Genomic DNA, 26,076 nt, shown 5'->3' with positions numbered 1-26,076 from the left:
CAACATCTAATCTTTACATCTAGGTTTCCTCGGAATCAAATGGTTGTTAAAGGGAGTCTGGTTCCAGGAAATTCACTGTTACGCCATGCCCAATGCCTTGTAGGGCTGGCTCAACTTAATGTCATGATGCCTTTCAGTTAGCAATTTGTTGCATCATTCTGGAGAAAAGTACTTTTAATCACTATGTAAATGAGCAGTAAAGTGCACCCTTGCTTCCACTGACAACCCCTCTGTCTGCTTGATTTGACAAGGCCATGTTCCTGTATAATCAAGAAAGATGGAGGGGTTGGCCAAAGAAGTAGATAAAGCAAGGGTGCAAAGTGTGGCTCAGGCCCGCCCTCAGTGCACTTAAGTGCTGATTTGCATATGGATTAACTGTACCTTTTCTCCAGAAAGAAACAACAGATCGCTAAAGGTCCCTTTAGGCTAGTTTCACACTAGCGGCAGGGGAGTCCGGCAAGCTTTTCCGGTGGGTGAACAGCCTGTCGGATCCATCCTGCCGCTAGTGAACATGTGCCCCCGGACTGCTGCTCCGTCCCCATTGACTATAATAGGGGCAGGAGCAGAATTCTGACGGCAGCTGACTAAAACTACGACATGCAGTACCTTTAATCTAGCTGCCTCTCGCCGTGCGCTGCCGCCAGAACTCTGCTTCCGCTCCCATTATAGTCAATGGGGCGGCGCAGCAGTCCGGGGGCACACATAAACTAGCGGCAGAACGGATCCGACAGGCTGTTCACCCGCCAGAAGAGCCTGCCGGACTCCCCTGCCGCTAATGTGAAAGTACCCTTACACGGGACGATGTACAAGCAGATTCTCGGGACGGAAGCGTCCCTTTCCGACAGTCTGCTGATCACTAGTGTGCACCGATCTCCTTCAGAGTATGGGGAGGATCGCTAATGGATGGTTGGATGGGGTTTTACTCCACCCTACAGTCTACTTCAATGGAACAAGCAATTATTAGTAGCTCTATATGGCACCATTTGGGTCAGGATTAGTTTTCAGTATTAAAGGGGTTGTCCCACGTGAGCAAATTGCATTTATCACATAGACAAAGTCAATCCAAGGCACTTACTTATGTATTGTGAGTGTCCAATTTTCTGTATTGCCTATAAGTCTCCTCACGCCGATTTTATGGCGCTGTCTTTCCAAGGAGATATAGTATCCCCAAAATCCTGACTTGGGCCTCTCACACAGTTAAGCCAGTTCTCTCTGCTCTGCATTGATGAGGGACAATCACCCCAAAACAGCTGTCTGCAGATAAGGTGCTGGCTTAGTTATTATCCAAGTCATGTCTCAGGGCCTGTTTAAAGGGTCGAAAATTGACTTATAGTTTAGCTGCCAGATCTTGTGGCATTAGAGGCAGAGCTTGTTAAGGGCTCACTTGCATCCCTTTCTTTCCATCACCTTATACACAGCTCGTTTCCAGGAGTTAAGACCACCCTGCAATCCATCAGCAGTGGTTGTGCTTACAAACTATAGGAAAATGTGCCGGCCTCTCTGGTGGCCTGGACTGTTAGGAGCGCACATAAGCATGCATGCCGTCTTGGCCACCTCGTATCTGCGCTGCAGTGGTGGCTGTAACCCCTGGAAATGAGCAGTGTATAATGTGATGGAAAAATGAATCAAGCCAGCAAAGGAGGCAATATGGATAATCACAATACATTAGTAAGTGCCTTGTATTAATTTTCCGTACATGATAAATGCTATTTGCTGAAGTGAGACAACCCATTTAACTAATGGCTTCTTGATTTCATAGTCCATGCACTCAGTTCAGAACAACTAATCTTATGAAACTGGTAAATACCATTGATATAGGAATTCAAAAATATTGCCCCCCTTTATTTTATTAGTATATAATCGTTTAAAAAAATAATAAAATTGAGCAAAAGTGAGGAGTTGTCCAGTAGTGTAAAAGGATTAAACTATTAAATGACGAGCGATAATTGTTTAATTTTTTTGTTTATTTGATCGCTAATGTAGACAGGTATCCATTACATGATTGCACTCACAAATTTTTACACGATACTCCGTGCCTCTAAAGGGTTAATGTTCCAACATTAAAGACTCTAATAACTCATTTGTCGGTCGATTGAATTAATTATCTGCTTGTGTAAGGGTGCGTTCACATCTCCGTTTAGCTTTCCTTCCTTCTGTAGTGGCCGGATCTCTGCCGATTCTCTTTATAGTCAATGAGGCTGGCGGACACTGCGGTAACCTCTGGCTATGCCTGATCCAGAGAGCTCCAGTAGAGAACAGTCTGCCGGAGAGCAGGCCAAGTGTGAAACTAGCCTTACCTGATAACAGGAGAACCACACCTACTCGTGCTGGATAGAATAGTTCTTGAGCTATAAAAAGAAATAACAGCTCCATGATCCTTTACTAAGCCAAACACTTACCTTATGTGACCTCAGCCAAGCTGGCAGATACTGTGTTCTAAAAACTGACTTTGTTGGATTTTTCTTTGTAAAACAAAAAATGATGTGTGCCTTTACGGTAAGAATGTACAGTCTTGTGATAAATGGGCATCTTAACTGCTTGGTAACGCCATACATTGTAATGTTTTGGTTTTATATTTGGTAAGGACCTAGATAAGAGATTCATAAGGTGACTCCTTCATGGGTTGCATTACAGTATGTGGGATTCCCCAGACTATGATTGATTAGAATGGTTCTCTTTTGGACATTGTGGCACACCAATTTGCAGGGTGCCCCCATAGCCTCTGCTCTGGTTAATTATGTGAAAAAACAGTATAAAGTTCCAGAAAAATCCAATACCACCAAGCAACCATCCAAGCTCGAGTGGCCTGATGGTGCCATAGATATCAGCACAGTTCCCTATTCCTGCTAGATGATTTGACAATCTTCTCATGACTGTGGGTGTCTGGTTTAAGAATTGGCCAAGACTTGTAGTCCAAAATGTGCCTAACCTTGTAGTAAAGGTGCTGCCAATTATAGGTAGAGCCATGGTTAGATAATTGCCACTATTGCCTTACATCATGGTTTTTATTTTTTTATTCCAAAAGGGTTCAATTTGTGGCCCATGTTGCAGTACTGTGAATTATTTAAGAAATTCTTACAGCTGGTTAGATTGTTCAGAGAGCGTTGTGAGAGTTCAGCGGTGATTACCATCATGGTATCCTCGATAGTGGTTTGTGTGATGATTGCAGGGCTTGCTCTGCACAGAACTTGTCATGTCTGCTGGTTTCAGAGTCAGGGTTCCTCCCAGGGAGCCTGTACAAGAAACTCGCTTATAGCAGGGGAGGGGCCGCTTCTCCAGAGCGCTGCATGTTGCTTTAAAGAAGTCTTTATTTTGCTGCCAGCTTGGAGTCTGTGAATCACTGGTCATCTTGACAAGGGCAGGGCAATTACATCTGGAATATACTCCCCGAGAGCAGAAGAGCAGAGATGCCAAGATAAGGCCACAGAGGCAAACCTTAATCACTTTAGGGCACACTGAGGCTCTGCCACTTTTGAAGGGTGGTGTAGGCGGGAACGGTGCTGCCTAAAAATGACAAGCAACGCTCTTATATAGGAAAGTTAAGTGACAGGCAACATTCTCATATGGAAAAGTTCAGCAGAGATATAGGGGAGGATGACTGTACCTAAAATACATTTCTTAGGTTTTGGGTTTTTGAGGGATGATGTCTTAATTTTTTTTTATTTTTTTTTAAAGGAAAGTGCAGTCCAGCATCTTTTAAAATGTATCAAACCTGCAATACTCTTATTTTGTTTCTCTTAATGAGAGCACTAAACTAAGCATCTTTTAAGACATATTTTTTTTCCTGAACATAAAGTATGAATTTTTTTTGGCATATCCACCTCGATTTCACAGCACGTCTCCTTAACTTTTATAACAAAGAAATGTCATAACAGAATTTACAACTTGAGGACAATTCACCAGCCAGTGCACCGAACCAGTCAACTTCCCATGCTTGATTTTTGCTTTTAGCAAACAAAAAGCTCCTATTATATTATATGCACTGGTGGAATTATTTGCTTATTTCTACTGTAGAAGATGACTCAAAGATCTATTTTTCCTGAAATTTTTTGCATTGGGGAGCACTTGTTAATAGGAATATTTCTGCAGGAAATTGTGCACTGTAGTACTACATTTTTTTGTCCTTTGCCTAGTCTTCAAAGTTGAACGTTACAGAAAGGTTCAGAGTTTTAAAAGGAACAGTATTGGTCAGACAGACGCTTTAAAACATCCCTGTCTTCTCATGGGTTTCATGACATTACAGAGGCATGACGAGATAAAGATTTCTTTTGATTAGGACTCGGGAGTCATTTACGTCACTGCGGTTCTGGTGCCTAACAGGGGCAAAGGTGGGATGGAGCACATGGCATGGCCTGGTTGTCTTCTGCCCATCTCTAGCCAGTAAGCTAGAGACATTGGCCCAGATTTACTAATGTGTCTGTGCCAAAAATCTGTCTAAAAAGTGGAGCACTTTGGCACACCTAAGGTTTCAATTTTTTTTTCTGAACAGGGTAGACCTTAATGGGAAAGAGGTTAGGGCCTAAGTCGCGGCAAAAAAGTAAGCCAACCTATAGTTGGTATGCAGTCAGAACAGTGTCTATCCCTGCACCAGATTTATCATACAGCCAGTGATAAATCTGGTGCAGGTCTGGACAGCCTGTCTGAGTTTACTTCGTCTATAGGATTGGTAAATCTTGGCTATTGAGCGTCACCCTGTGACTCATGCCTCAGTGCGTTCATCAATTTTAGTGGCTTTGTGCGAATAGAGTAACTTCAAAAAGCACCGCAGCCACATTGAATGGCTGTTTTAAACATTCATCGGTTAATCATTATGCGTGTCATCATACTCGAGTATCAATATGGTGTTTGGAGAGACTTCTATGTCTGGAAGGCAATGAAAGATCACCCTAATCATTTAAGTTACAAACTGGAGTTAGATTATGTCTAGCCAGATATACCCAGGTTGTGAAGGGTATCGCCATTCTCAGTAGCATGCCATTGAACTCTACAAGCAGGAGCAAAGTCATTCACATGATTTTGAGAATTGTTGAGTTCCCATGTAAACATACCTAGAATAACAAGGTTAGAATTGTTTTGTTACCATGGACGCACCGATAATAACGTTGGTTATCAAATGCATAGATCTTAATGTCCTTAGCCAATGTTGAATAATTTCCAGATCTAAGGTTGCACCATTTTGGGTCTTTTTTTTTTCTTTTTTCAGTGACCAGATTTTTTAATATGGTAATACTAACTCATTGTTTCTTCTTTTACTTGCAGCGGAACTGGAATTCGTTCAGATAATCATCATTGTCGTGGTGATGATGGTAATGGTCGTAGTGATCACGTGTCTCCTAAACCACTACAAGCTTTCTGCACGATCTTTTATCCATCGGCACAGCCAAGGCAGAAGGCGGGAGGAGAATCTGTCTTCAGTAAGTGTGGCCATATTTGATTTCCATTCTGTTGGTCATTTGAGGGCTGTAGTTTTGGTTGCCTTTGGATGAGATTTTGTCCTTGGCCTTTACAGAATAATTGCTTCAGACACTTAAGTTCTTCAGTACATTGTTTGAGGAGTTCCATGGACAGGAGCCTGTATCCCTTCCCAAAAAAAAACTTGTCCAGGGTCCTTGGTAATGCCTTTGGTTAATGGTAAAAAAAAAAAAAGTTCAATCACAAATGGTCAGTTTTCTACTCAAATAGAGCAACCCATTTGTTCTTTGAATTGATGGTTTGGGGGAGGGGAGGGTCAGAATTCACAGTTCATGACCTCCCAAACATATACATAAAAAAAAAAATGCTTAATACAATTTTTTTAAATTGAAAAATATATTTTCGTATAAAACACAACCCATTTACCACTTTAAAAAAAATCTAAACAATTTGTCTGTTTTTAAATATTTTTTGAAAGTAGTAAACAGAACAAAAAGCTACCGTATTTTTCGCCCCATAAGACGCACTTTTTCCCCCCAAAAATCGGGGGGAAATGCCCCTGCGTCTTATGGGGCGAATGCGGACAATTTAACATCGCTGGATGCGATGTAGCGTACGCTGGGGCCGGGGGAGGGACTTGAGGAGGAGCTGGGGGCCGGGAATAGCGGCGGGGCGGTGCAATCAATGTACTATAGCCCCGCCCCGCCGCTCCGATATACTAATATTAAATGTCTTATTCGATTAAAATGTATTAGATATGCCCCCTCACTCCTATATTGCTAATTGTACCTTAAATCCTATTCCTAGCTTCTGTAATGCAGGACGGGCGGCAGCGTGACTCCCTGATGTCACGTGCCTGCGCCGCCTACTTTATGAATGAAGCAGGCGGCGCAGGCAAGTGACGTCAGCGAGTGACGCGCCGGCCGCCCGGCCTGCATTACAGAAGCTAGGAATAGGATGTAAGGTACAATTAGCAATATAGGAGTGAGGGGGCATATCTAATACATTTTAATCGAATAAGACATGTAATATTAGCACTGGGGGCGGCGGGGGCGGCGGCGGGTGGGTGAGCTGATCTGTAGATGGCACAGTTAAGGGGGGGGGTGTCTGTGGATGCCACTGTTATGGGCTGGGGGGCTGTGGATGGCACATATATAACAGTGCCATCCACAGATCCCCCCTGTAACAGTGCCATCCACAGATCCCCCTGTAACAGTGCCATCCACAGATCCCCAGCCTGTAACAGTGCCATCCACAGATCCCCCACCCCCTGTAACAGTGCCATCCACAGATCCCCCCCCCCTGTAACAGTGCCATCCACAGATCCCCCCCCCGTAACAATCGCCATCCACAGATCCCCCCCTATAACAGTGCCATCCACAGATCCCCCCCCCTGTAACAGTGTGTCAGTCATCCACAGACCCCCCCCCCCTGTACAGTGTGTCAGTCATCCACAGACCCCCCCCTGTAACAGTGTGTCAGTCATCCACAGACCCCCCCCCCTGTAACAGTGTGTCAGTCATCCACAGATCCCCCCCCTGTAACAGTGTGTCAGTCATCCACAGATCCCCCCCCCCCCCATAACAGTGTCAGTCATCAACAGATCCCCCCCCATAACAGTGTCCGTCTCCACAGATCCCCCCATAACAGTGTCCGTCATCCCAGATCCACCCCATAACAGTGTCCGTCATCCACAGATCCCCACCATAACAGTGTCCGTCATCCACAGATCCCCCCATACCAGTGTCCGTCATCCACAGATCCCCCCATAACAGTGTCCGTCATCCACAGATCCCCCCATAACAGTGTCCGTCATCCACAGATCCCCCCATAACAGTGTCCGTCATCCACAGATCCCCCATAACAGTGTCCGTCATCCACAGATCCCCCCATAACAGTGTCCGTCATCCACAGATCCCCCCATAACAGTGTCCGTCATCCACAGATCCCCCCATAACAGTGTCCGTCATCCACAGATCCCCCCATAACAGTGTCCGTCATCCACAGATCCCCCCATAACAGTGTCCGTCATCCACAGATCCCCCCATAACAGTGTCCGTCATCCACAGATCCCCCCATAACAGTGTCCGTCATCCACAGATCCCCCCATAACAGTGTCCGTCATCCACAGATCCCCCCATAACAGTGTCCGTCATCCACAGATCCCCCCATAACAGTGTCCGTCATCCACAGATCCCCCCATAACAGTGTCCGTCATCCACAGATCCTCCCCATAACAGTGTCCGTCATCCACAGATCCTCCCCATAACAGTGTCCGTCATCCACAGATCCTCCCCATAACAGTGTCCGTCATCCACAGATCCTCCCCATAACAGTGTCCGTCATCCACAGATCCTCCCCATAACAGTGTCCGTCATCCACAGATCCTCCCCATAACAGTGTCCGTCATCCACAGATCCTCCCCATAACAGTGTCCGTCATCCACAGATCCTCCCCATAACAGTGTCCGTCATCCACAGATCCTCCCCATAACAGTGTCCGTCATCCACAGATCCTCCCCATAACAGTGTCCGTCATCCACAGATCCTCCCCATAACAGTGTCCGTCATCCACAGATCCTCCCCATAACAGTGTCCGTCATCCACAGATCCTCCCCATAACAGTGTCCGTCATCCACAGATCCTCCCCATAACAGTGTCCGTCATCCACAGATCCTCCCCATAACAGTGTCCGTCATCCACAGATCCTCCCCATAACAGTGTCCGTCATCCACAGATCCTCCCCATAACAGTGTCCGTCATCCACAGATCCTCCCCATAACAGTGTCCGTCATCCACAGATCCTCCCCATAACAGTGTCCGTCATCCACAGATCCTCCCCATAACAGTGTCCGTCATCCACAGATCCTCCCCATAACAGTGTCCGTCATCCACAGATCCTCCCCATAACAGTGTCCGTCATCCACAGATCCTCCCCATAACAGTGTCCGTCATCCACAGATCCCCCCATAACAGTGTCCGTCATCCACAGATCCCCCCCATAACGGTGTCCTTCACAGATCCCCAGTAATAGTGCCACCCACAGACCACCATTAGTTCCAAACCCACCAAAAGCTAAAAATAATTTTTTTCTTATTTTCCTCCCCAAAAACCTAGGTGCGTCTTATGGGCCGGTGCGTCTTATAGGGTGAAAAATACGGTATAAATCTGGTATCACTGTGATCGGACTGATCCACAAAATAAAGTTAACATAATTTTTTACCATACAGTGAACTCTGTAAAAGCAAAAGCCAACAGAGGGAAATGGCTTTTTCCCATCTCAATATATGAAATACTTTATATGGAATATTAAATGGTACCTAAAAAAAATACAACCCATCCAAAAAAATAAGCCCAAATGTGGCTATGTGGATAAAAAAATGTAAACGGTATGCTCTTGGAAGGCATGGAGGACAAAAATGAGAGCACAACCCAACAACTGACTATGTTTTGGTTTATGGTTGAGCTTTGGAAATCTCTTGGCACCATTGACATTTCAAGATGATCAGTGGAGGGGAACACAATCATTAATGATAATTAGCATATCTTGTTGGTTATTTGATCAGTATAATCAAATCTGTTTGTAGAATCAAGAGACCCCCACACCCTCAAAAATGACAAAATGGATTTTTATTGATCAAAAGTCTTCACAAGACCTATACTCACTGTGTTTATTTTTGTCTGAAATAGGAAGGGAGCCTGTGGCCTTCGGAGAGCACAGTGTCAGGAAATGGAGTGGCAGAGGTAAGATGGCAAAGCAGGGATTGTCATCATACTTGTTGGATTAGTGGTTTGGGGCATTAGGCTACTTGTGGGCCTGAGAAAGCTTTAAGAGTGCCAGGCATAGTATGTTCCCAAATTTTGGATTGTGGTACACTGAGTAAGGTTGAGTTATGACATCATCAGTGACTACAAGTCATAGGTTGTATTTGGAATTCAAAAAAAGCATTTTTAAATCTTTATAAATATCAGTTCATATTTTATCAGTTTACAAGTACTTTAAATCCATATGAATAATTTAGAAGCAGCATGGTAATGTGTCGCTCCCTATTTACATTGTGTCTTTTGCTGCTACCCTACAGCACATTTACACACCAAGACCCTCGGACAGACTGAGCATCCCACCGTTTCTTCAGAGAGATCGCTTCAACCGCTTCCAGCCCACCTATCCCTACATTCAGCACGAAATCGACCTCCCACCCACCATATCGTTATCGGATGGAGAGGAACCACCACCATACCAAGGACCCTGCACGTTGCAGCTGCGTGACCCTGAACAGCAAATGGAACTGAATCGAGAGAGTGTGAGGGCACCTCCCAACCGAACTATCTTTGACAGCGACTTAATTGATAGTTCAGTCTACGGAGGACCTTGCCCGCCAAGCAGCAACTCTGGAGTGAGCGCCACCTCTTACAGCAGCAACGGGAGGATGGAAGGGCCACCTCCAACCTATAGCGAGGTCATAGGTCATTACCCTGGGTCCTCATTTTACCAGCATCAGCATAATACGGGCACTCCCTCAATATTAGAAAGCAGCAGACTTCACTTGCAAAGCAATGTTCTCGATAGCACAGTTGCACGGAGCAAAGACAAAGACAAACAAAAAGGACAGCCGTATTAGGATCAAAAAGCAGCGAACTGAATGACAAAAAGTTGAAATCTTTAAACACTGCACTTCTAAGCTGGCCCATTCGTTGTCAGCCAGGGTCGCAATACCAAGACTGTTGCGTGCCTTGTGATGACCAACAGATTGCGGGGGCAAAAAAAACTTTTAAAGAAGTCAAAGAAGAGGAGGGAAAACAAAAATGTTAAGCAAGAAAACCCTCCCGGCCTCTTCACCTTCTTCCTGTATAAATATTTAGTTGTTTTGTCTGGTTTGAATGCACAAGCCGAGGAAGCTTGCTATCCTGTTTATATGTTTAGCTGTGTCTTGGATTCCTTTACACAGTTGCCCTTTAAGAAGTTGACTAGCCTGCGTGAGTGCTTACCTATATACCCCATCACCTTATATCTATATATCTATATATATAAATATGTCATTTTTTTTTTTTTTATATATATATTTCACTTAACGTTAAGGAAACAAAATCCTGAAAATATTTGCACAAAACTTTATTTGTTAAAAGAAGACTTGCAATATATAATTATATATGAGAACTAAGAGAAAAAGAGTATGAGTGAGGGGAAGTATTTTTGTATTACAAAAGGGCCTATACATTTTGGGATGCTTGTTCATCAGAAAATGGACGTGAAAACAGAAAAAAAAAAAAGTTTTTTTTTTTGCGGGGGAAGGGTGGATTTGTTTGAGTGCCAACTCAGAAAGAGTGCTGTTTAGAGTAAAAAAAAAAGAAAAAAAAGGAAAAAGCAGGGGACTAGAGTTATTTATATAAATGTTAAAAAGAAAATTTGCACTATTTTTGATATGACTATACCAGTCCTTGTGTTTAAAAAAAAAACAACAATGTATCATGTCTACCACAAAAAATACAAAACTAAGAAAGATAAAGTTATGTGCTTCATTAATCAACTATGTTCGAATACCCAAATGAAGAAGAAATTACAGCATTTTATTAATTTTTTTTTTTTATTGTTGGGATCTTTGATCGGGGTGATAATGCATTATTTCTTTAGAATCTGGTTTCATAGTGTGAAATTTTTCAAGCTCAGATTAGTAGTAGATGTAACACATTGCACAATTAAAGAAAGAGCTCCCCCCCCCCCCCCCCCCCCCCCCCAGTAACGAATCCACACCGATGGATCTGTGTAACACTTAAACCGGGGCCAGGACCTTCTAATTTCTAGGCCGTCACCAATAGGACATTTATGACCGGTCATCCAGACTCCTCATCAAAAGTCACGTAATTGGTACAGCTTCTTTATATTAGGCCCCAGTCCCCTAAGGTCAACATATGCAGCCATATTGCGCAAAAAGCATTTTTAGGCCTATTTGGTCGAGCTATTTAGAAAGTGGGGATCTGATTTGTTGTAGTGTCTGCTCCTCTTTGTATTATTATTTTTTTTTTTTTTGTTTTTTTTTAAGGGACGGTACCCAATGTGCAATTTCTTTCATACTGAGTTATTTAAAATGTTTAAGAATGGTGGGAAAAAAATGTAATGCATTAAACCAAACATCACCTTAAAGGGGTTCTGCACTTTCATTTCACTGATGATCTATCCTCTGGATAGATCATCAGCTTCTGATCGGCGGGGGTCCGACACACGGGACCCCCGCCGATCAGCTGTTTGAGAAGGCAGCGGCGCTCCAGGAGCGCCGCTGCCTTCTCACTGTTTACCGCCGGGCCGCCCGCCCACTGACGTCACGACTTGTATCAACTAGAGTGGGCGCGGCTAAACTCCATTCAAGTGAACAGAGCTTAGCCGCGCCCACTCTAGTTGATACAAGTCGTGACGTCAGAGGGCGGGCGGCCCGGCGGTAAACAGTGAGAAGGCAGCGGCGCTCCTGGAGCGCCGCTGCCTTCTCAAACAGCTGATCGGCGGGGGTCCCGGGTGTCGGACCCCTGCCGATCAGAAGCTGATGATCTATCCAAAGGATAGATCATCAGTGAAATGAAAGTGCAGAACCCCTTTAAGATCCAACTTATCCTGTACTACTTACACATTCCCTATTAGACCAGAAACAGTATTTGGGCCAATTTACTAATCTTAATTGGAGAAAATAAATTTTTATTAAAGAGCTTCTGTTGCGCAATTCTGTTGTTTTTCTTTCCCTTAAAGGTCTTAACAGATTGACAGGAAGCATATCGTTCCTGCACGATGCCAATGGCTCAGCTTGTCAGCATCTTCTTGGCATTGTGTTAAAGGGGTTGCACAGGTTAGAATTATGTGGCTGCTTGCTTTTAAAATTTGTGCCACACCTGGTCAGGGGTTGTGTCTAGTACCGCAGCTAAGCTCTTTTGAAGTCAGTAGTGTGGAGCAGCAGTGCCACCATGGACAGGTGTGACCCAATTTTTTTTTTCGAAGGAGGCAGCCCTATTTTCTATTCTTGGACAACACTTTTAATGTCTACCATTTTGCTTTGTGACAGAACAATGCAAAACTGTACAGGTTTCTGCAAAAAGTTTGCTAAGCAGGATGAGAATTATATTGATTTCTTTTTTTCTTATTTTAGCTTCCATTATAAATTTCACTTGTAAGTCTATAACCCCTAATGACTGGCATAATGAAAACATCGGGCAATTTGATGGTATAGTTGGGCCTCCTAGTGATTTTAGCTCCACTATAAAATTTCCTAGATCGGTAGAGGACATAGTACAGTTGACCCTCTTAATTTTTCAAGTTATTAATTAAAATTTTACATAGTGACACCAAGTGAATTATGGCAACATTTGAGGAGTTAATGCAACGTCATTAGTAACCTAAGGTGGACAATGACAAGCAACCATGCGTTTTTCAACACACGGGGGTTGCTGTGTAGCTGTTTTGTCTTATTTTTGGACTTAAAAAATTATTTGTCATAATCAAATCACAAAATCAAGTTTTAATTTACACATTTTAAACAAAAAAATTTGATTTTATCCTAAAATTAGCCGTTTCAGCCTCTGCTTCTGAGTCTTCATCTGCAGATAGCAGACAATGACCTCCGTTTTTTAAAAACTTTCTCTGAAAGTAAGATTCCAAGCATTATTATACTTTCAAATAAATGATAGTTTACAGATTTGCTATAATCCAGTGAAGTGATACCAGCTATAGATGGTTTGTTCTGTTGCTCTGGCCAGATTTGGGCAGTGTGGGTCGAATTCTGTTAAAACAAGGAAAAATTTTTGTCGTCTTGGAAATTTTCTTTGTGTTCATGTGCCAATTGTGACTTCTTCCCAATGACGCATATTGATGGGCAGGAATTTTTTACTGTCCAACTCCCAGCATCTCCTAATAGTATAGAAGTGTAGTCAAACACCTGTTAGTTTGCAATAGCGCTATAACTGCCTAAAAATTATTATGTATTGCTAGGACACTGCTTAAGATTTTCACACCAGATTGGAGTCACTGGGTCAAGCACGGCATAAATTAGCTTGTCTAACTGCTAATTATAGTGATTAACAGACCTTCCAAGTGAACTGGATCGAGATTTCATCCGAAATCTATATCTCAGTGAGCTCAAAATGACAAGATATTTTTCTTCTCTTTAGCGGAATTGCACTTCAGCCAGAAATGTTAATTAAGACATTAAAAAGCAAAAATCAACAAACAAGACCCTCACATGGCCAACGACACTTTACAACAGTGTATTAAGCAGAATATTTAACACAGGTCCATATTACCTCTGTCTCCTGAAATTGTAATATATAGACAGATGTTTTTAATAGAATTTATAGTAATATTTGCTGAACTTTCTGCTTGATTGTTAACACAAATTAACATTTATAAGCAATGAATATTTACCACATGTGTAAAGAAATATTCCCAATTTTTTCTAATGGTAATTAGAGAAAGAAAAAAAAATCCATTTTAGAACTTTGCAAATTTAATGTTCTGTCCATTTTTGCATTGAAGCCTAATTATAAAAAAAAAATTGGGGCAAATTCAATTTTTCTATTTTGCTTGCCCGTTGCAGGATTACATGCTATACCTGTGTATGTCCCCCACAAGTTTCCCCCCAGAAAAGGGTTGGACCTTGTAAAATCTTGTTATTTTATAACTTTTTTTTTTAAACGTGGGAATAAGAAAAAACTGAAATTGTTTACAAAGTGGGGCTGGGTTGGCATTTTCATGCAAACACGCCTTTCATTTTCTGATGTTTTTGGAAGACGGTTAAGGAATATCCGAAAGCATTCTTCCTGTAGGGGTTTCTTAATTTGCACAAGAAAAGAAAAAGAAATTCCTTACAAAGTAAACTCAAACCAGCAGTGACCTCTTAGTGGACTGAAAATATATAACAAAAAGAATACGGCAATAAAGTTGTTGTTTTTTGTTTTTTTTTCAAGGTGTTTCCAACTTTTTATTTGTAAGTTGTTTTACTAGTCCACAAATCTATAATCATAAAAATAAAAAAAAATGGATTTTTTTCCCCCTCCAAAGGTTTTAGAAAATCCCATGTTTACAAAGGAAAAAAAGATACTAGAAACTTTTGGCTGCCTGATGAAAAGCTCATCGCCTCTTTGTATGATACAAGCATCTGTAGGTGTTCATTAGGATTTATTTTGGTGTCAAGTCAATTTAGTGCCTTACAAACGCCTTCAGTGATGAGGGGTGGTGGCCGGGTTAAACCAAGCTTAGCTGTTTCTGAAGGGGGTTCAAGAATCTGTTACCCTCCCTTACATGCAGAGACCCAGGCCAGTGGGGTATTATACTTTTAATATGTCCCCCCCCATCCTTCTCTCTAAATCCTATATATAATGTGCCTCGTTCTGTATGGTGCTTGTTACGCAGAGCATTGGACTGTTCCCAAGGTTCTTTAGAAGCCTTGTTTATAATGCACATATCCTATTGCCAGATCGGCTGAAAACTGTGGTAGATTTTGTATGACGCAAATTGGAGGTGCCCCTGCTAAGCCAAAAAAAAAGTGCACACCAATATTCTGTCCGATTATTTTGTTATACTTTGCTACTGGAGATCATAGAAACTATACCTCTGTGTATTGAACAATATGAAATGCTGAGATTGGGAGAAAAAACCCGTTGCTGAATTGTGTAGGAATGATACAGTAGCAGTAAAACATGCATATATTTTAATAAAGCCTCAAATATCTAAATTCACATTGTATTCCATTTTATATTAAAAACATTTTTTTTGTAGTTTAGGTTTTGTCACAAATGTGAGTTTTGTTATTTTCCTAAAACCTCTTATTTTTTTTTTTTTTGTCACAGTTTTTTGGTTGGGGCCATAAAAATATGTAATGTTTTTGAATAAGGTCTGTTCCAGTATCATTCCTTCCAGATTCAGTTATCTGTAATCCACCCCTTGTATTGTAAAGCAATTTTAAAGGGACCCCATAAGTTAAAAATAATACATTGCTGTAATTTATTTTATACCAAATTCAGATTATTATTATTTTTATTTTTTTTCCCATTTTTGTGATGATGTGTCTGCAACACCACCTTCAGTGGTAGTTGCCCAACAAAAATGTATTAAGGTTGTATTTTTGGACTTGCCAAAAACAGATACCGTCATAAAACTTATGTTACATGTGAGAACTGTCCCAAAAATGGGATAGTCAGAGAATGCAGGAAAACCATTCCACTTTTATTTATTTTTTTAGGTTCTTGTGACCCGTTTTCCTGCATTCCCATAGTGTCCCTTTAAGAAAAGTTTAGACCAAATATTAAGGGTCTCATTACAGTAGCCAATCAGATATTCTCTTCCGACAGTCATACTTGCACTAGACCGATCAAAACAAAATACCTGGTTGGCTATCTTCAGATTGCACAATTTTTGGAAGGTGGCAATTTAAGACTGAAGTTGTGTTTGGGGCTTTACCTTTTGTGTGTGTGCAAATCTTTTTAATTTTTGTTTTCATTCCAATGTGTCTTGACTCCCCCCTGCCCCCTAAATCACAGAAGTACTCCTGAATAGTTTGATTTCTGAACAGATCAAAAACAAAATGGTCTTTTTATAGAACAAATATTTTATCTGTTCTGTATTACACATCATGACTGTCATTTTGTAGGCTCAGTATAGACCCCATATACTCAATATAGTAGTAGGTCAGGCTTCTGGATCTAAACAGACCTAGCTCCTAGCGCATTTATTTGATGTGTAAATTCCCTATGATTTTATTTTTGGAGGGTGGTGGGAGGCATAAGGGGATTTTTTTTTACCCCATACCCCCAAATGAATATAGACTACAAAATGGCAGCATGGTGGACCAAAAAGCCAATTTTTTTCCTAAAGTAATGTAAAATTTTAAGGGATTTTCCAGGTGTTTAATATTTATGAATTATCATCAGAATAGGTCGTCAATATCTGATCGGTGGGTGTCTAACAGCCAACACTCCAGCTGATAAGCTGTCGGAAGAGGTCACTTTGGCCTCTTCTTAGGCCAGAGATGTCGTGTTCATTGGTCACATGGCCTGGGTGCAACTCGGTCCCATTCAAGTAAATGGGATTGGGCTGCAAAACCCAAGCACAGGCGCTATGCAGTGGATGCCGCTGTGCTTGGTAAACTGCAAGGAAGCCAAAGCTCTCACCGGTACATGCTAGAAAACCACAGCACACATGAAAAAGCTCTTACATTATCAGCGACCTCTTCAAACGGCTTATTAACAGGGGTTCGACACCCGAATTATAGGTAGTCGGTGTTAAACAATGGGAAAATCCCTTTAAAATACCATTCATTAGAGAAAAAATATATATTAACCTCCACTCTTTAAATTTGGTATAAATTTGTGGCTGATGTCCATTAGTGTTCAGCCAGTGGCTAGAATTTTTCTGTTTAAAGGAGAGCAAAATGAAAATAATATCCAATCATTTGAAAGTTTTTTTTATTTGTATTTATTTTTAGTATTTATATGCGTTTTTTTTATTTTTTTTTAAACAATGCACAATGAACACCGATGTTAAAGGCATATTTACTAACCTTACGCTTTTTGTGAGAAGAGGTAAACTTGTTTCTTGAATTTTGTGGAAAAAATGATGTTTGTATAAAAATTTAAAGTTATTGCACTAAACTCTGTGAAAAAGGACGAAACGGACATTTGAAGAAAGATCCCAAGTTACAGGCCCGATTATGAAGCATTTTGTGTGAAAAACTGGGCAATTTTTTTACATATTTTAATATATATATCTCTATAAATATAAATGTTGAAATGTCCCGAAACCTACACTACAAAATACAAATATTGCTGTATAATATTATTCGGCTCTATTAGGAGCTATATTGTGTGCTTGTTACTTTTCGGATACTTCCGTGGCATATATGTATGGCGTTCGTATTTTAGGCAGTTTTTATCACAAGTTCTGTTCCAGTCTACTTATGTAAACTACAGCACATTCAATGCAGTACTTGATAAATATTCTAAAAAAAATCTAATTATTATGTTCTATTTGCTGCAGTTTATGGTATATACAGATGTACTTTGATGCCAATTTCCAAACTGTTTTTGCTTACTGTGTATTAGTAGAAATGTCATACAGATGGCTGCAATACTTACTATACAATAAAATTTCCTTATATGTTGCCTCCAAATGCCGTGTGGTGGTGTTTTTTTATTTTTGTATTTTGTTACATAGTGTGAGAAATTCAGCACTTTTGGTTTAGTACAGACATTTGCATGGCTAAAAAAGAAAAAAAAAATGACCCATATAGATTTTTTTTTTAAGTAAAGTTAAAGTTCAGGAAAAAATACTCTATACCCATAAAAAAATTTATGTTTACATTTTAATAAAGAAAAAATTAAAATATTAGTTATAAAAAAAAATCTCTCACGCAGGAATTGTCATAAAATAATAAAAGTGCATTCGGAAAGTCTTCAGATCCTTTCACATTTTCTTATTTTTTGGCCTTGTGCTAAAATAATCTGCACTCAATACCCCCAAGTGAGAAAGCGACACCAGAATTTTTGGAAAATTTATTAAAAAGGAAAAACTAAAACTTTGCCTGGATATAAGTATTCAGACCATTAAAATTTAGCTCTGGTGGCCTCCCATTTCTGTTGGTCATCTTTAAGATGTTTCTACATATTGATTGGATCCACTTGTGTTAAATTCATTTGATTGGACATGATTTGGAAATGCACATAGGGACAACTTTCTGTTCTTGAGTAGCCCAGCCAGAGCTCTGACTTGAAACCATAGGACATCTCTGCAGACACCTGAAAATGGCTGTCCACTGACGGTCCCCATCCAACCTAACAGAGCTTGTGTGGATCTGCAGAGAATGGCAAATCCAGGTGTGCAAACCTTGCGGGATCATAACCAAGTATACTGTAGGCTGTAATGGTTGCCAAAAGTGCTTCAACTAAGTCGATTAATGGATGTGAATTAGAGATGAGCGAATCCCTTCTAAAATTAATTGAATTAGTTATATAAATTCATCTGTCAATTAAATCCAAAGTTTTGATGATTTGCTTTGGACAGATCTCATAAGAAACCAGTGCCCAGTGTAATTTTATTGTGAAAATTGGTAGGGAAAACGACAGGAAGAAAGAATATGGTAGATCACATGAGCCAGGAGGGGAAGGGTCTACCCTAATTGTCTCAGAGGCTGATAGCCTGATTAGCTAATCAGGAGCAGAATTCTTGCAGGGATGGAGCACATGGCGGTCTCCATCCTTGTACAATGAGTGTGCAAAATGCACTCCTGTGAGACTTCAGGTCCTGGTAGGAATATGTTTTAACTGCTTGGCCTGTCTGTCTTAGCAGTGGGGGTGCAGCAAAACTGGCAGAGAGAAGAGCCTCTGGGTGCAATTGCACCGTCCTTGTTGCACCCAGGGGTTCATTTACATATTATAAAAGTTTATTTTTCTACACATTGAAACCACATAAAGAAATGGGACTAAAAGCATTACATTCAGCTGACAGGTGCACATCTTGCATGTCAGGTGGATTAATGCTCATAAATCTGGTGACAGATGCCCTTTTACTTGACTTAAGATATGACAATGGAAAATAGCCAAGCCTAATGTGTAGATAGCTGCTTTGGGGTGCTTGCCCGTCTTCAGTTCAGAGTAGGACTCTGGCTGGCCGAGTGTGATGCCTTGAATGCAGCTTGGGCAGGGTGCTGTCTCTCCTTAAAGGGACACTGACAGGCCTTCTGAGCATAATTAGCTCTTTATATGCCCCCCTAGGTCTTATAATAAGTTTCCAATTCATATAAGTATTATCCCTGTGCGCATTGTAAAACGTTAAAAATAATCTTTATAATCACCTGTCATTTCTGCCCAAGGGGCGTTCTTTTGCCGCGTTTGTGCCCAGCCGCGTCCCAACTGCCGGATCCTTAGACACGCCCATCTCATTAGTATTCACTTGGCGCAATGTGATCCCGGCGAGCGAGAGTGCCGGGCGCATGCGCAGGATCTCCGAATGTCGGGGACAGGAAAATACCGCCCAGCGAAGTGAATACTAATGAGATGGGCGTGTCTAAGGATCCGGCAGTTGGGACGCGGCTGGGCACAAATGCGGCACAAAGAACGCCCCTTGGGCAGAAAGGACAGGTGATTATAAAGATTATTTTTAACGTTTTGCAATGCGCACAGGGATAATACTTATATGAATTGGAAACTTATTATAAGACCTAGGGGGGCATATAAAGAGCTAATTATGCTCAGAAGGCCTGTCAGTGTCCCTTTAAAGGGTTTATCCAATATCATAAACCAGTGGTCCTCAACGCCAGTCCTCAGGGCCCACCTGCCGGTCATGTTTTCAGGATTTCCTTAGTATTGGGCAGCTGATATAATTAGTGTCCATCCATCAGGATTTACCACAGGTATTCATTCTGTGGGATACCCCTAAATCCTGACCGGCAAGTGGGCCTTGAGGACTGGAGTTGGGGAACCCTGTCATAAACTCCCCCCCCCCCCCCACTCCCATGTGCAGGGCACCCCACACAGAATATACTTACCCTTCTCCCTGTGCCCCTCCTGGTTCCTGCACCGCCGCCGCTGCTGCTGCCTCTCCCCATGCGCCGATGAAAACGCCTGGTATCAGCGGGGGAGCCGCCATTGGCAGGCGGCGATGGGGATGAGTCTCCCAGTGTCAGCTCCCCCAGACACTGGATTTTTTTTATCCGTGTACAGGGAGAAGCAGCTGTGGCAGTGCGGGAAGCAGGGTAATTATATTCCCGGTGAGGGGCCTGGCTGTTTGATATTAGATAACCCCTTCAAAGATGTAAAGAGACTTATTGGCAATGCTCCATTCAAAAAATATATGCAAATAGGTACCTCCCGGGGAAAGAGAACCATCTTCCTAGCACCATATTCTGGAAGTAGCTCCATATGTGTCAAAGTCCAACTTTTTAAGCAGCCTTGGGATATGACAGGAAAATAGTCATGCCAAATATCCATGTGCTTACCCTTCATCAGTATGGAGTAGTAGTCTGGTTGGCTGTTACCAGTCTTAGTGAATGTGTTTACTGTAAAAACTGCATTAGTTTACACATTTCACTAAATATGTTGTTACTTTAACATACTGCTCAGTTAGCACAAAAACATTGTACTGCAAAAACGACATTGCTATAACCATGTTAGTGAACGTATTGTATTAATACACACTGTATTACTCATACAGCCAATGCATTCCAATACAGAAGTATTGGAATGCATTGTAAAGGGGATTAGACCCCCAAAAGTTGAAGTCCCAAAGTGGAAAAAAAAAAGAAAGTGAAAAAATAAAGTGGCCCCCCCCAAATTACTAAACAAAAACGTAATTTTCCCCAAATAAAGTTTTAAAAAATTGGTAAAAAAAAGGAAAAAGTAGACATATTAGGTATCGCCGCATCCATATCGACCGGCTCTATAAACATGACCTAACCCCTCAGATGAACATCATAACAAATAAAAACTGTGCTAAATAAACAATTTTTTTGGTCACCTTACATCACAAAAAGTACAACAGCAAGTGATGAAAAAGGCATATGCCCACCAAAATAGTACTAATCTAACCGTTGCCTTATCCCGCAAAAAATGAGCCCCTACCTGAGACAATCGCCCAAAAAATAAAAAAAACTGTGGCTCAGAATATTTAGAAACTAAGACATCATCAAGTAAATTAAAAAAAAAGTATACATATTAGGTATCGCTGCATCCGTCATAACCTGCTCTATAAAAATATCACATGACCTAACCCCTCAGATGAACACCGTGAAAAATAAAAACAAAAAAGGTGTAAAAATAGCCTTTTTTTGTCACCTTACATCACAAAAAGTGTAATAGCAGGCGATCAAAAAGTCATATGCACCCCAAAATAGTGCCAATCAAACCGTCATCTCATCCAGCAAAAAATGAAACCCTACCTAAGATAATCGCCCAAAAACTGAAAAAACTATGGCTCTCAGACTATGGAAACACTAAAACATGATTTATTTTGTTTCAAAAATGAAATCATTGTGTAAAACTTACATAAATAAAAAAATAGTATACATATTTGGTATCGCCGCATCCGTGACAACCTGGTCTTTAAAAATACCACATGCCAGGGGCTAATGAATGTTGTAAATAACAAAAAATAAAAACACAGCCAAAACAGCTATTTCTTGTTACCTTGCCTCATAAAAAGTATAATAAAGAGCAACCAAAAATCATGTGTACCCTAAAATAGTACTAACAAAACTGCCATCCTATCCTATAGTTTCTAAAATGGGGTACTTTTTTGGAGTTTCTACACTAGGGGTGCATCAGGGGGGCTTCAAATGGGAAATGGTGTAAAAAAAACAGTCCAGCAAAATCTGCCTTCCAAAAACCATATGGCATTCCTTTCCTTCTGCGCCCTGCCGTGTGCCCATACAGCAGTTTACAACCACATATGGGGTGTTTCTGTAACTACAGCATCAGAGCCATAAATATTGAGTTTTGTTTGGCTGTTAACCCTTGCTTTGTAACTGGGAAAAAATTATTAAATTGGAAAATCTGCCAAAAAAGTGAAATTTTGAAATTGAATCTCTATTTATGCAAGAGTACAAGGCTGATGATGTTCTGTAAATCTGTAAATATTTTTTATTGAACATTAAAGTATAAAAACTTTTATTGAACATGTACATCCAGCATACTGGCATAAATGAGAAGCATGACATATGAGAGAGGAGTATTTAAATAAAGTACAATAACATAAAATATGAATAATTAAATATTTAAGGATAAATAAATGGTTAAATAAACCAATAGATGAGTAAAATTTCTTTCCAATACTCCTGGATAACTGGACACAGCCAGAATATGTGGTTTATAGTCTCTTCCTCCAGTCCACATCTCCAGCATAGACTACAATCCCTCAAACCTCTACTGTATAGCTGACTCAGGGTTTTATACCACTGGGTGAGAGTCTTATAAGAGTGTTCTCGTATTCTAACACATCTTAAGAATCCATGTGACCTAAGGTGTATAGTTGCTATATCCTTTTCAGATAAAAGATCTATTAAGTTCTCTTTCCCATGTGCTGATGTAGGCCGGTACCTGCCGCCTTTCAGTTGTTAACAAGGCATTGTATAACAGGGAAACCAGCTTCTGAGGAGGCGATTGAATCTGAAGCGGTTTCTCCATCCATGGCAGGGATGGGTATTTTGACATTAGGAAAGAAACATAAGGACAGATCCAAAGACCCCAGAAAGTTACACAGGACCAAATCCCAGCACAAAATCCAACCACCCAATCCCCACCTCTAAATATCTGCAAAATAGACTCCAATGAATGGTCACTCAGCTTATTCCATATCTCAGAACAGTTTCCTGATTTGGGCCAAAGTAGAAATGGGATCATGGGAGCTGGTAACATAGGTGATGGCTTGGAGAGCAAGGACAGGTCGGAGTTGAGGGTCTGAATACATACAGCCGTTCCCCTGGTAAGGCAGTCTGAGATGCTTTTTACTGGTGTCAATCCCCACAAACTGGCTATATGTGTATTGTGTCTTTCGTGAGTTGCATACCTAGATATGTCAGTTGTGAGGCAGACCATTTAAATGGGAAATTTTTCTTTAAAGAAGTAACCACACTATCTGGGACTGAAATATTAAGTGCTTCTGACTTGCTGTAGTTCACTTTGAAATTCAAGACTTTCCCAAAAGTCTTGAATAGAGTGAGAATATGGGGAAAAGCCTGGGAGGGGTTGGTGATTAGTAGCAATAAGTTGTCTGCAAAGGCTGCTGTAGTATGCACCCGATCACCAATTCTCAGGCCCTCAATACCTGAGTGGTTCCTAATGGCTCTCAAAAGGGTTTCCATCACCAAAATAAAAAAGGGAAGGGGCCAAAAGGCAGCTCTGTCTAGTTTCATTATGTATGTCTAGTGGATCAGACGGAATGCCATTTACCCTAATTCTGGCGCTAGGGCAGGTATATAAGGACATAATAGCCTATGATCTAAGACAGTTTACATAAATGACCAGTTCATTCTATCAAAATACTTCTCGGCATCTGTGCCAAGAAGAACTAGGGGAATTCTGTTATCTCGGGCATAGTGGATAGCGTGTATTACTCTGCAAGAATTGTGGTTTCCCTCCCTTCCTGGTGCAAAGCCTGCTTGCTCTGAATGGATCAACTTGGGAAGGAGTGGGGTCATTCTTTTAGCTGGTAGCTTAGCCCATAGCTTCAAGTCTACATTCAGTAATGAGATGGGACGGCAGCTCCCACACTGCTCCAGATCCTTACCCTCCTTAGGCAGAATGGTAATAATAGCCTCCAGTGCTTGTTTGGGCAGAGGTGTACCCTGGAACAATGCCATGCCCCATCTTGTAAGATGCAGAATCAGAGTCGGCATAAACTTTTTATAGTAACATGCTGGGAGGCCATCAGGCCCAGGGCTCTTGCCCATTGGAAGGAACTTAATGAGGCCTATAATTTCCTCTGAGGTAATCCTGCATAACAAGGTATTGTAGTTTGCACTAGATAGCCTAGTTGGGTTGAGTGATTTCAGAAATTACACCGCATCTCTATGTGTCTCTTGAGTCTCTTTATTGTTGCTTCTATCTACATTATAGAGTGAAGAGTAAAAGTTCTTAAAGGCTCTAGCAATATCCTTAGCTACGGAGACCTTACCTTTCCCCCCTACTGAGATGGAATTTACATATGTCAATTCCCTCCTCTTATGTAGGACATCATACGATTACCTTTGTCCCCATGTGCATAATGTCGAAATTTGGCATACTGGTATGTTTTGGCATACTGGTATGTTTTGGCATGAATATTAAAATGGTCCTTAAGCTGTTGACGTAGCTTAACTAAGTCTTCCTGTGTCAAACTTGCTTTCGATCTCTTATGAAGCCTTTCCATGGCAGCTATTTGTGAGATTAGGGACTGAGTGTGTTTCTGCCTCTCTCTCTTAATTCTACTACCTAAAGCCATAAACTCCCCCCTCTCAACTGCCTTACGAGTTTCCCAGATTATAGTACACGACACATCAGGGGTATTATTTTACTTAAAGAAGAGGGACAGTTTATTATGAATGGCTATTAAGTCTGATTCCCTATCCAACTGTCACAGATCAGTGGGTGTGAACCCACTGTGCCACTGACTGGCTATACTTTGGATGGGCGTCTCTAAGCAACTACCTGGTTTTCACTAGAACCTCAGATGGTGAGGATAGACTTGAGCCGTTAGGGTAGTTGCCAGGGGCTACTCCAGAGCAATCCCCGAGTCAGTGGCAGCTGGTCCAGGCGGACCAGGAGATACCTGGGTAGGTACTAGAAGTACATGCGTAGTCAGGCAGGCAGGTTCGTTACCAGGAGCAACAGTTCAGTAACGAAGGATGAGGCAGAGGCATAGTCAGACAGGCAAAACATCAGGGAAGGTGGCACAGGTACAGGTCAGGCAATCTGGATCAGCAACAGGAGAGACAAGGCAAGCAGTCAGGGATCAGACGATAAGCAGAGTCCAGGAACGAAGTATAAATCAGGAGCACACAAGAGTATCAGGAACCAGAAAACTCAAGGACCCTGACACTGAGGCATCTTGGAAGAGCGCTGAGCCCCTAAAATACCTGCAGGAGAGCCAGGGTTGGTCAGCGAGGTCACCTGGCCTAACCTACACAGCCCAGGGAGTGATGTGCTTCGCTCTTAGAGCAGTGTAACATGAAACCAGCCGACCTCAGGCTGTGTCCAGGGCTGAGTGGAAGCTGTGGAGCAGAATCCTTAAAAACAATACCACCTACAGACACAGAGCCCAGGACCGCAGCGGTGAACTGGGAAGTACCGACCACAGATCACCACTGAGTGCGGTGCACGGGACCGTGGCGATAAGCGGGGAAACAGCTGCGTACAGCAGCCGCTGTTACAGTACCACCCACCCTTACGTCCCCTTTTCTTGAGTCCACGACAGGACAAGAACCTTTTTATCAGGTCCGGAGCATGAATATTCTCCTCTGACTCCCAAAACCTCTCTTCCAGACCAAAGCCCTTCCAATCTTACTACGTCTCCTGAAGTCCAAGATGTCCTTGACCTTGAATGTCTCTTCTGAGTCTTCAGATACTGGAGTTGCCGTAAACGGAACTGTAAAGAAGCGGTTAAGGACTACCAGTTTGAGCAAGGATACATGGAAGGCATTGGGGACACGAAGAGAGAGAGATAGATGTAACTTCTAGGTCACTTCATTGATCTTCTTAACAACTACGAAGGGTCCCAGGAACCTAGGGGCAAACTTGAAACTAGGAATCCTTAAACTGATGTTCCTGAAGGAGAGCCATAACTTATCTCCCGGCAAGAACTGAGGCGGTATTCTTTTTCTCCTCGCATTCGTCTTCATGCGGGTCACTGCTTTATCGATGTATCCTGCCAGATCTATATCCTGCCAGATCTTCAAAAAATCACAAAAAGAGAAATCCGCTGCTGGTACCCCAGAAGATATAGGAACAGGGAGAGGAATACGAGGATGCTGTCTAAAAATGACAAAGAACGGAGATGACCCCGTAGACTAGTATGGTTATTGTAGAAGAACTCTGCCCAAGGTAACAATTGTACCCAGTTGTCGTGTTGAGCTGAAACCAAATGCCAAATGTAATTCTCCAATATCTGATTGACCCGTTCTACTTGTCCGTTGGTTTGGGGGTGATAACCAGGGGAGAAGCCCAG

The 26,076-nt window shown here is 41.7% G+C and overlaps 1 protein-coding gene across 1 annotated transcript in view; it reads left to right on the top strand.

The window, feature by feature from the left end:
• PMEPA1 (prostate transmembrane protein, androgen induced 1) overlaps positions 1–11,142 on the top strand; it is a 46,445-nt gene extending 35,303 nt beyond the window's left edge. Inside the window, exons 2-4 of the mRNA XM_044296782.1 lie at positions 5,260–5,414; positions 9,102–9,155; positions 9,494–11,142. Coding sequence (XP_044152717.1) covers positions 5,260–5,414; positions 9,102–9,155; positions 9,494–10,033 — 749 coding nt within the window. The 3' untranslated portion in view covers positions 10,034–11,142. The remainder of the gene's footprint in view (positions 1–5,259; positions 5,415–9,101; positions 9,156–9,493) is intronic.
• Positions 11,143–26,076: the final 14,934 nt, after the last annotated feature.

This window comes from Bufo gargarizans, chromosome 6 (assembly GCF_014858855.1).
Source record: "Bufo gargarizans isolate SCDJY-AF-19 chromosome 6, ASM1485885v1, whole genome shotgun sequence".
NCBI classification, from domain to species: Eukaryota; Metazoa; Chordata; class Amphibia; order Anura; family Bufonidae; genus Bufo; species Bufo gargarizans.
This window is presented reverse-complemented; position numbering and strand designations above follow the sequence as displayed.